At 38.0% G+C, this 11,763-nt stretch overlaps 1 protein-coding gene across 1 annotated transcript in view; it reads right to left on the bottom strand.

The window, feature by feature from the left end:
- Window positions 1-783: 783 nt before the first annotated feature.
- CFAP47 (cilia and flagella associated protein 47) overlaps window positions 784-11,763 on the bottom strand; it is a 702,231-nt gene continuing 691,251 nt past the window's right edge. Inside the window, exon 64 of the mRNA XM_082245539.1 lies at window positions 784-1,047. Within this exon, the coding sequence (XP_082101665.1) occupies window positions 838-1,047 (210 nt within the window). The 3' untranslated portion in view covers window positions 784-837. The remainder of the gene's footprint in view (window positions 1,048-11,763) is intronic.

Genomic DNA, 11,763 nt, shown 5'->3' with positions numbered 1-11,763 from the left:
TCTCTGAGCTCTTCAGGCAGTTCCTTTTGACCTCATGATTCTCATTTGCTCTGACATGCATTGTGATCTGGAAGGTCTTATATAGACAGGTGTGTGGCCTTCCTAATCAAGTCCAATCAGTATAATCAAAAACACAGCTGGACTCAAATGAAGGTGTAGAACCATCTCAAGGATGATTAGAAGAAATGGAAAGCACCTGAGTTAAATATATGAGTGTCATAGCAAAGGGTCTGAATACTTAGGACCATGTGATATTTCAGTTTTTCTTTTTTAATAAATCTGCAACAATGTCAACAATTCTGTGTTTTTCTGTCAGCATGAGGTGCTATGTGTACATTCATGAGGAAGAAGAATGAACCTAAATGATTTTAGCAAATGGCTGCAATATAACAAAGAGTGAAAAATGTAAGAGGGTCTGAATACTTTCCGTACCCACTGTATACTGTAACTAATGCAGGCATTAAACTGCCAAGTGCTGTGACCCAAAGAAACCAATCAGAATCCATCTTGTACTGCTTTGACTACATTAGGGTGAAATTTGGCTGGATGCTATGGGCTATTGCACCCTGCACATTTTTATTGTTTTATTTACTGCACTCAGAGTGATTACTTTCTGACTTTGACAGTACATTTTAGTTCTTTTTTTAACACGGTCTTATAATTGTATTTGCTGTGTGTGTATTTACTGTGTGTGTCCAACTCCAAAACTGTGTTTGAATTCCAAACACCATAGAAAACAGAAAAAGATTTAAGTTGCAAAATATACCGTATTTATTACTGCAAATGTTAGCATAAAGAAATGTATAAAAGAAAGTGCATCCATTATTTCCAGTCCTTTTACTTTGTTCTTAATATCAATGAAGCCCCTTTTATAGGTGAAGACACAGCTGTTGTTGTTAGTTTTAGGTTTTCACGTAAGAAATTACGTCTTTGATTTGATGTTGGTTGCTTGATACCCACGGAACATATTCTGGAGGAAACATTTGTTGGTGGAGTGGTCTTTGGGGCAACGCCATTGATTTCATAGGTCCATTCCATTGTCTGAGTCTGGAAAAACAAATAAGGTCATTGGAAAAAATACAAAAAAGTTCATATAATAAACACTGAAAATATTAACTAATCAAGACAAATGATCAGATTAACATTTTTTTCTCAGCTTATAGAAAGAGTAGATGATTATAAAGCCATATTTACTGTATAGTGAAGTAATCTCTTTGTACTACTGCATAAAAAGCAACCATAAAGAGGAACATCCAAGTTTATATAAACTTACGCCAATAAGGACAGTTCCATTTGTGAGTTTTTCCCTCTGGTATTAAGCTCTGGCTTTCTAAATGAATGAATAAGACTGGCCTAATTTAGCCACTGAAGCATTAGGCTCCCTTCACATCTAGCAAGCTAGCGTTACATTTTGTTCTTAGAAGATTTAGATTATAAGAATCACAATAAGCAGAAAAAATAGATCAGTTTGACATGTAAAACTTGCTCAAATGTGCAGCAAGCAATTTTCTAGGTAAGAGATATACAAATTATTACCATCATAAAAGAAAACTTGTATAATTTTTAAGTCAAACTGTGCTCCATTTTAAACATAATAAACTGACTTCATAGCTAAGCTTCACTAGCTGCTCTTACTCTGTCTTATAAGGCTGTCCTTAAGCAGTCTATTCGGAATGGGAGTTTAGGATTGGGAAGGGGGGTGCACACATAGTATTTTCCTTCATGAAAAATTCCCTTAAGACACATAGTTTTAATAATTTTCTTTCATGCATTTACCTACAAAGACAATTAAAAGTAGGCAGTAGTATCATAGTATCAGATACAGTCCTCTATGTTTTTTTCTAACACTGCCATAACAACTGCATGTAGAATAGGTGAACAGCTTTTACTATTTAATGGTGATCATAATAAAAAACAATATGTGAAACTTGTAGTGTTTAAAATATGAATCCTTAACATATGAGAGTAATTCATTAAAAAGTGCTATTGTCATGTATGCTGCATCAAATAGCCAATATCCACCCAAAGGCCTTGTAATAAATAATGTATTCATTTATGTATTCATTTATAAACTGCATGAAAAGTGTCCACAGTTAAAATCACTCTCTATGTCAATAATGTTTCTGACCCAACAAGACCCTTTCTGATCTGGTTTGAGAAATTCTGGCTTGAGAAAGGGTCATGCTGGACCTGAAATTTCACAAGACCTCTGCAGAGCTTGAATATTTTATGCAGTGAGAGTAATCTGGAAGTGTCATAAGAGATTGGATCTGAGCACAAGGAGTGGAAATTCCACTATGGTGTATGGTCCTGTATCTGTCAGTGCATGCCCTGTTTGCTGTTATTTCCATGAACTCCAGAGAAAATGAAGCTAATCTTTTGCATGTTCTATCAGTGCCTGCGTGGGTTTCCTCTGGGTGCTCAGCTTTCTTCCCACACTCCAAAGACATGCTGGTAGGTTAACCACTTGCCTACTTTCTCCCCAGGCCGTCGTTGTCGTTGAATGACAATTGCACAATTTTTTTTAAACAGATGGTGCTTTCTTTTGGTGGCAGATAATCCCTACTGTGTTTTTTATTTTTTGCTAAACAATCGAAAAAAGATCAAACATTTTGAAAAAAATATTTTCTTAGTTTCTGTTATAAAATATTCTAAATAAGTATTTTTTTACTCTTCACTGATGTGCGCTGATGAGGCTGCACTGATGGGCAGCAATGAACACTGATGCGGCGGCACTGATGGGCACAGATATGTGGTACTGGTGGGCACTGATCAGCGGTACAGATAGGTGGCACTGATGGGCACTGATATGCAGCACTGATGGGCACTGATATGTGGCACTAATGGGCGACACTGATAGGCGGCACTAATATGTATGACTGATGGACACTGACAAGCAGCACTGATGGGGTGCCACTGATGGGAACTGATGAGGAGGCTGGTGAGGCTGGTGAGGCTGCACTGATATGTGGTACTGATGAGCACTGGTAGGCAGCACTGATGGACACTAATAGGTGGCACTGACATCTGACAATAATAGTCATCACTGATGGTCACTGAGAGGCAGCACTGATGGGCACTGATTGGCAGCACTGATGGACACTGATTTTGCAGCACTAATTAGCACAGATTGGAAGCACTTGTGAGTACTGTTGGGGCTGCACTGAAAATTATTACACTGATAATCAGTGCCCTGATTATCAGTGTAGATGCCCCCTGTGTGGATTTGCTGGCTATCAGCTAAGCTAGTTAAGATTTTCAACTCAGCTGCTGCCTCCTCTTTATTTCCTCCAGAAATGCTCAAAGCTAGGATAGTTGACCTACCAAAGCCAGGGAAGGACCCAGACACCCCACAAAACTTTCCATCCCATATCATTGTTAATCAAGGACTTAAAGATATATGCCAAACTACTGGCTAGCAGACTAGTGGATATCCTGCCATCCTATATGCATAGATATCAGTCTGGTTTCACTAACCCAATGCTTGATAAATATTATACATTTAGCCAACAGAAATAAAATGCCTTCTCTGCTCCTGGCTTTGGATGTAGAGAAGGTATTTGATAGAATACACTGGGAATTTCCTGCCCATGTGCTCTCAAACTTTGGATTCACAGGTATAATTTACTCAGCCATAATGGCATTATACACAAACCCTTCAGCCAAAGTGTACATCTCTGGAGCACTATCAACACTTTTCGAGATATCTAATGGTATGCGTCAAGCTGCCCCCTTTCCCCTTTATTTTTAATTTACTGATAGAACCTTTAGCCATGTATTTACAATCACACCCCCACATTTCCGGCCTAACTATAGGGAATAGCACTCCCTACTGACATCATATTGATGCTAACTGATGTAGAGACTTATCTGGCTTCGGTCCATTCAGCACTGAACAAAATTGAATGATATTTCTTATTATAAACTAAATGAAAAAGTCATATATACTGAAGCTGGGTATTCCCCCTGCCATCAAACACAATCTAGAACATAGCTTTCCCTATGCATGGAAATAAAGGGGAATTCATTATTTGGGCATTGCTCTTACTCCTAACCCTGCAGCCCTTATAAAAGCAAATCACATTCCCTTTCTGGACTCATTTAGTTCCAAATCGGATAAACTAGCTCCAGATGAACTATCATGGTCAGGTCACTTAGCGGCCTTCAAAATGCGAATATTACCACAACTACTGTATTTATTCAGAACACTACCTATCCCTCTACCCAACTTTTACTTTAACAATCTACAATCCATACTGAACAGATACCTATGGCAGGATAAGAAGGCCTGCTGTGTGTTCAGTAAACTAATCAAACATAGAAAAGCAGGGGGAGTGAGTCATGCCCATATACAGGACTACTACTGCGCAGTAGTACAAAAATGTATTATGTTGGTATTTGAAGCCTTACTGCCTATCAAGGTTGTATCAAAATACCTCTCCTAATTGTTGGAGAATGTGCGGTGGACCCGGAACCCTAATTCATATTTTGTGGTCCTGTCCAAACATTTTGGCATACATTTTGGGTGCAGATAACTAGAATTGTAACTAAAATTACAGGAATAAACCTGGAACTAACCCCTGGAATGGCGATTCTATCCCTAGAGTTGCAATCTATTACTCTATCCCACAGAACCATAATCTCACATGTATTACTGGCAGCACCGCTTAATAATACTCAGACATTGGAAAGATCCAAAACCCCCAGAGATTGCAGAAGTTATTTAAACAATCCACACTCATGGTACATATGAGGTTCTCTTTTTGTCCAGTTTGGGGAACTACAAGACTACCTTGGGTTTATGAAGACTATGGATTAAGTGGTACTAAAGTGGTAAAGATTGCTTTAAGATGTGAACCTTTTCTGGTGTTACTTCATCAGCCTAATGTTTGTTTGATATGTCTATCTTCAAATAGTATCCTCCAACTTATATTATACTGGTAAATCTTCCATGTTCCGACACGAAATGACACATAATGTTCAACTATGTTCATCATCAATCTGACTGGTACGAGTATGTTTTCTTTCTTTGTAATACACCTTCTTATATATTTTTGACTTGTATGTCATAGCTGAAGTTAAAAATTCAATAAAAAGCTATTGAAACAAATACTGTTTACACTGTGATCAGCTGTGATAGGACACAGCTCGGCACATGGTAAAGAGTCACTGTGATTGGCTCTTTACACTGATCTGTGACAGAACCCTAGTGAACCCTAGCACCACAAGGGGAGACCAGGAAGCACGATCATGGGAGGACATCCATAGACAACCTCCCGGCAATGTGAGCCCACACTGTAGCCGCCTTTCAGCCATAGCACAGGCGGAAAGAAGTTGATTGGCTCCTGTCTAAATTGGCCCTAGTATGTATATGTATGAATGTGATCCCCTTGAGGGCAGGGACGGATGTGAATGTATAATATGTAAAGTGCTGTGTATATTGACGGCGCTATATAAGTACCTGTAAAAAAAAAAAAAAAAAAAAATATTGTGGTAAACTGTGTTCACGTAACAAAATGTAGTGAAAATCTCACAATGGTCAAAATATTTAAAGTTAGCATTAAACACAAGCTGATATGGCTCATCCTGCTGATAGTATACAAATATATCATTGCTTTGTTCATGGCTCAATAAAGCCTAGAAGTGCCGGGTCTTATCCTTTGCCACATGGAAGTAAGATGTGGTTACACATATACACAAATTCTAATGAATCTTGATACATCCTCCAAAATAAAAATTTTATTTTTTTTTTTTTTTTTTTTCCAAAAATAAAAAAATTTTTATTTTTATATGAAATTGCTTCAGTTGACTTGTTAATTTTTGTGTATTCAGATGTTCAGTATGCAGAGGCAAGATTATATGAAGGAAATTGAGCATGTATCCAGCATATCCCATTTTATATGGTAATGAGGGCAGAGGAGAGTAGACCTAAAGGCTACGAAAAGAGGACTGTAAAAATAAAATTGTAATATAATCAAGTAATATAATTTAATGACTTCTACTTTTGGTCTATTAAGTTTGAGAAGTATTATCATTCTGATAATTTTTATAATAGAAAATGTAAGTGTGATAGATAACTGTGGAGTATAAATCTGTTTTTTACATGATAGCCCTTTATACATGCATAAATATTTACATGTCATAGTAAAAGGCTACATTATTACCTTACAATGTGGTTAATAAAGGAATATGTTAGTTCACCATACTAATCCTTATCAAAAAATTATCAATCCTTTTATTGCTATTATTTTATAAGCATATTTCAATCAACAACATCTGACATGAGTTTGCTCACATGTAATATTTATTGTAGTTTCTTCACATATATTATTTATTGTAGTTTCTGAGCTTCAGGTTCCCGGGAGTATGTCTAATCATAGTATTATGTAAGGCATGTGAAATGTTTTCTGAAGGAAAACATATTGCTGGAATTTTGTCAAATATTAAAGGGACTTTTTACGTCACCTGTAAAATTAGAGTTGCCACCCTGTCAACAGTAACTATGATTATAGGTTCACCTTTATCTGTCCCCCTGTCAAGGAATTTCAGGCAATGGCAACAACATATTTGTTAAAAAAAAGTTTTATTAAATCTGTGCTAAATACAATTACACATTATCACTTTTGACTGTGTTTTTATTTTGTAGGAAGAAGAGGACATATATGAACATCTATGCTCATCATGTTACTAACTGTATACCAACTATATAGGCAAAGTACAGAAGGTACTGTGGATGCACAGCATCCACAACATAAAATATTGGAGATATGGAAGTCTGTTTTCAAACAGGTGGGGTCCAGGCTGTTTTTTAGTCTTTCAAAGTGAATACATTTGTAACTAACTATGCAGATGACATTTAGTGAAATTAAAACAATTATCATATAAGCCTTCTGGTGCTTGATCGTAGCTAAAGATCATTGCAGACATAAAAGACAGCCATAGCAGAAAACCTTTGGGTTCCCCTGTGCACTGATTTGGGGTTAGACATTTTGACTTACAGACCCTTGTCCATAGTGCTAACGTATTTACATGTGTCCATATAACTGAGATGTGAATTAGCAACTGTCAGTGTCAGTGAGTGCTATGTAAAAATAAACAAAGTAATTAATTCTGAATGACAGATGATTAAGGTCATTATGCGCCAGCACCACTGCCTAACGACACATACACTTTGTCACTAGGCAGCGGTTCTAAATGAGTAGCTCTAAGAAAGATGTAGCCGGAAATTCCAGAATCCCATGAAAATCTTTAAAAGCTACATAAGGGTCAAGATTAAAAACATTTGATGTGTTTCGGCATACAGCCTTGTTCACTGCTGTGAACAGGGCTGTATGCCGAAATGCATCAGCTGTCTATAACATTGACCTTTATGTAGCAAATAAAGATTTTCATGGGATTCTGGAGTTTCCGGCTACAACTCTCTCTCTCTTGCAGCTGCGTTTTCAACGGCTGGAAGCCATTTGAGCCAGAGCACCCAGTAAAGGACTTCACCCTTGATCTATGAGGTGTGTTCCCTGTTGTGAGTGCCGTCTTTGTGCTTTGCTTTCCTGATTCTGAATAAGTCCTTCACTAGGCAGTGGTTCTCAATCTTCAGTCATTTAAATGAAGGAAGGCCATTTTCATCCTGCAGCTGTACCAATGACACTGCTTACTGATCGACTAATTCAGAGCCAGGGGTTAGAGGTACACATAAACAGAGCATAATTGAGACTAGGTAATGGTTGTGGTGCATATGGCCACAATTCAATCTCTACTATTCAAGACTTCTGGGTTGAACCAACTAAGGAGGTTTATCTTACATCAGGGAAATGTCCAATATGTGTTATGCATGTAAACATTTGCACATTAGTTAACGTGTGTACTGTATATAGTACATGACCACAACACAGCTGTATGCAAGGGACTACAATAGTGCTGTGTCCAGATCCATATAAAACTGTACACAGTACAGGCTTGAACACAGCGTTTATATGTCTGTGTGACTAAAGGTCCTTTGACACAAGGGGTTCGCTGATCCCCGCTGAGTAGCTGGATGACAGATCTGTCTCTGTTCACTGTGCTGACCTGTCAGAGTCCCATTCTCCTCTATGGGGAGATCGGATGAAAATGGACGGCCAGTAAGTTTTCATCTGATCCCATCTGATCCAATCCTCCAGAAGGATGGAAAATATGATCACCATCCATCTGGATATGGTGGACAGTATCAGATTGGATAGCGGCGGGTATCAGCAGATATGTCACCACTGACATCCGCCGCCCAAAAGGGGTAAATGGAGGGTCCAATCAGGTCCACCTGAAAAAATGACAGGGGGACCTGATTGGAAAGCCCGTGTGCAAGGGCCCTAGGACCTTAAACATAGGTCCACACATATGCAGTGCAGGAAATGCAGCAATCCCTGAGTGTTTCCCACATTGCATTACAATTGCACTGTTTGTGACCTGCTGCGGGTGTCAATACAAACTTAACAACACCCCAAACTAAAAAATAGTCAAAGGATATCCTCTGCGCAATTCACTCTAAGTGCTAAACTATCAGTGATAATTTAAAAATAACAAATAGACCAAAAAAACATTTTTCAACATAAAAAGGTTGCTGCTTGCACTGTCATGTGTATTGCCACACCCTCAAAACTGTCAGATAGAAAAAGTGTAGAGCAACACAATAATGAATCAAAAATCAACAACAATGTAAGGATTCATGCTTTAAATGGCATAAAAATATGTGGAAAAATCTATAACTATGGTGAAAAAGACATATAAGTTACTATGAAACAAAAGTGAGGCTAAATCCATGCTGGTTTGTCCGAGCTGTTTTTATAAGGCGGTGTACTACTTCCTAAATGCACTATACTTGTCATTGTGATATATTCCTTTGCTTTTAATAAGGTTTATAGTTTTTACAGTATTACACTATCCAAGTGAGTCCTCCAATCTCCAGAAGTCCAGGAGATTGGTGTGGAGTTGGAGAGTTATTATCTAAGAAACATTGAGGAGGACCATGGGTGAGCAGTGGTGCCTTGGCATGAACCCCTTAACCACTTAAGCCCCGGAAGATTTTACCCCCTTCCTGACCAGGGCCTATTTTGCGATTCGGCACTGAGTGACTTTAACGGACAATTGCGCGGTCGTGCGACGCTGTACCTAAACAAATTTGACCTCCTTTTTTTCCCACAAACAGAGCTTTCTTTTGGTGGTATTTGATCACCTGTGCAATTTTTGGATCATGCGCTATAAACAAAAAAAGAGCGTCAATTTTGCAAAAATAGCAATATTTTTTTTTTAACATTTTCGGCCAATTTGTTTTATGCTACATATGTTTGGTAAAAAAAATTGCAAAAAGCATATTTTGATTGGTTTGCGCAAAAGTTATCGCGTTTACTAACAATGGGAAAGATTTTTGTCATTTTTGCGGGGTTTTTTTAACGCGTAATGGCGGCTATCTGCGATTTTTTTTTGCTGTACTGTGACATTGCAGCGGACAGATCGGACCCTTGACATTTTTGACACTTTTGGGGTTACCAGTGACATTTCTACAGTAATCAGTGCTATACATATGCACTGTTACTGTAAAATTACACTGGCAGTGAAGGGGTTAACTTTTTTTTAGAGGGAGGGGTGGTGTGTGTCCCTAGGGGCGTGATTCTAACTGTGATTGGCTGTGGCTTGAGCTGTAGGAACAGTGATCAACGGTCCTACATAGTAGAACCGTATGATCACTGTTTCTACACAGGGGAGAATGACAGGCGGCTTGTTTACACTAGCCGCCTGCCTTTCTCCCTCTGCAGTGACGATCACCGAGTGACCGGCGGACATCGGGCCCACCGGTCACACGCGCGGGGGGGTGCGGGAGCGCGCCTCCGGGGGCGTGCGCTCGCTCCCTAGACCCTCACAGGCTAGCGACGTAGATCTACGTCACTCTGCCTGTGAGGGGCTGACTCCCGACGTAAATAGTCGTGCGGCAGTCGGCAAGTGGTTAAAGGCAAATGTGCATCTGACCTATTTTCAACCAAACATGTCCATACAGTAAGGTGAGAGTGGAGTCGGAATGGTGGTGGGACCCTCTTCACTTTATTCATTATAAAGAATGTTTGAAGAAAGCACAGCATCACATGTTTAAGGGAATGCATCATTGGACATTTATTTCTGTTTTTTAATAGTAATTTATATGTCATTTCACTCATCTTATGGTTTTGACGTTTTTATATGTTGTAAAGGTTCATTATATGTTTTATATATGATAGATAGATAGATAGATAGATAGATAGATAGATAGATAGATAGATAGATAGATAGATAGATAGATAGATAGATAGATAGATAGATAGATAGATAGATAGATAGATAGATAGATAGATAGATAGATAGATAGATAGATAGATAGATAGATAGATAGATAGATAGATAGATAGATAGATAGATAGATAGATAGAGTGATCTAGTGGTAGTGTGGCTCCAAAAAAGGTGCCTGCACTTCTTTGGTGTGATGTGGTGCAATTTGAGTCCATTCAAAATGAAAGGACTCAAACACACTGCACTGAATTGCATGTAAATTGCACAGGAATGCGGTATGGTTTCTGTGTGATTCACATGCGGGTTGTAGCTAGTACTGGGACTAAAATCTAAAAAGCTTTTTTGTTGAACACATGCCATCTAATGTATATCTAGCAAGATACCTTCATAGAGAATACCATGAAAAACATATTCATAAATAGGTTATCTGATTAGGTATAATATTAACCCCTAACCAGTATCACCAGAGTAAAAACAGCTACTGGACCAATGGCAATGCGGGTTCTAACTATTTTTGCACTCCATCTCACTTCACTCACAGAAACGTCCCTTACAAGGCACTTTGGTGTTTAAAAACTGTTACATTGTATGAGATATTTGTGTGTATAGCAAGTGTTAAATAATGATATTGTAGAGTCATAGTCCACATTTAGCATTAGGCACAAAAAAATTTAGATATGCAGGACAGAGCACAATCTTACCTACTAGCCTCTCAGTGAGATGAGAAAGAAATTAGTGCGGTAATAAACATATTTTCTGGGTTGGGTGTAATTATTCTGTAACTTCTATAACTTTAATGAAAGATAAAATATTCACATCTTTCTGCTGCTCAGGCTGATACTGGCCATTACTGAACTAATGCTTGATAATAGCAGCTTCTCTTCAATCAAGCAATGTGCTGATTTAAATCTGTACAACAACACTAGTATTAATAGGAATTATTCCCAGAGGGTATCCTAATTGCTTTGTTAATTGAAGCTGAAGGTGAAACAGTTATCTTTTCTGGATGCTTGGAAATGTACCCGATGGGTTATGCTCACTGTGAATATGATTCATTAACCTCTGCAAAATATCTATGTTGATATCTGGTGTGCAGAACAATTTAACCCTGCTATTACTCATATACCTCTTCATATTAATATAATAGCCTTTAGCATGCATCACATTTAACATTTAATTATCTATGTTTCATATGTTAATTACTTAGCATTTGGTTTCATGAAAAGGAAGTAAAATGTACCACAAACCATATTATTTTAGTCGGTACATTCATTTAGATGTATTCATTTGGGTACATTCTCCTAAGGAGTAAATGTTAATTTAGCCTAATGCATAAGGTAAAGCTTTTACCTTACATATAGAAGCCAAAATAACATCTAAGTGAACTTAGATAGACCTTGTTAACTAAAGTTATTCCTGTACTAACTCAAATCTTCTAAAGCTTTGCTCTGGGCTTGTATTTTCCTCATCTTT

Source organism: Pelophylax lessonae, assembly GCF_965119305.1.
Source record: "Pelophylax lessonae genome assembly, chromosome: 2".
Taxonomy (NCBI): Eukaryota; Metazoa; Chordata; class Amphibia; order Anura; family Ranidae; genus Pelophylax; species Pelophylax lessonae.
The sequence above is the reverse complement of the archived record's forward strand: the minus strand, read 5'-3'. Positions and strand labels throughout refer to the sequence as shown.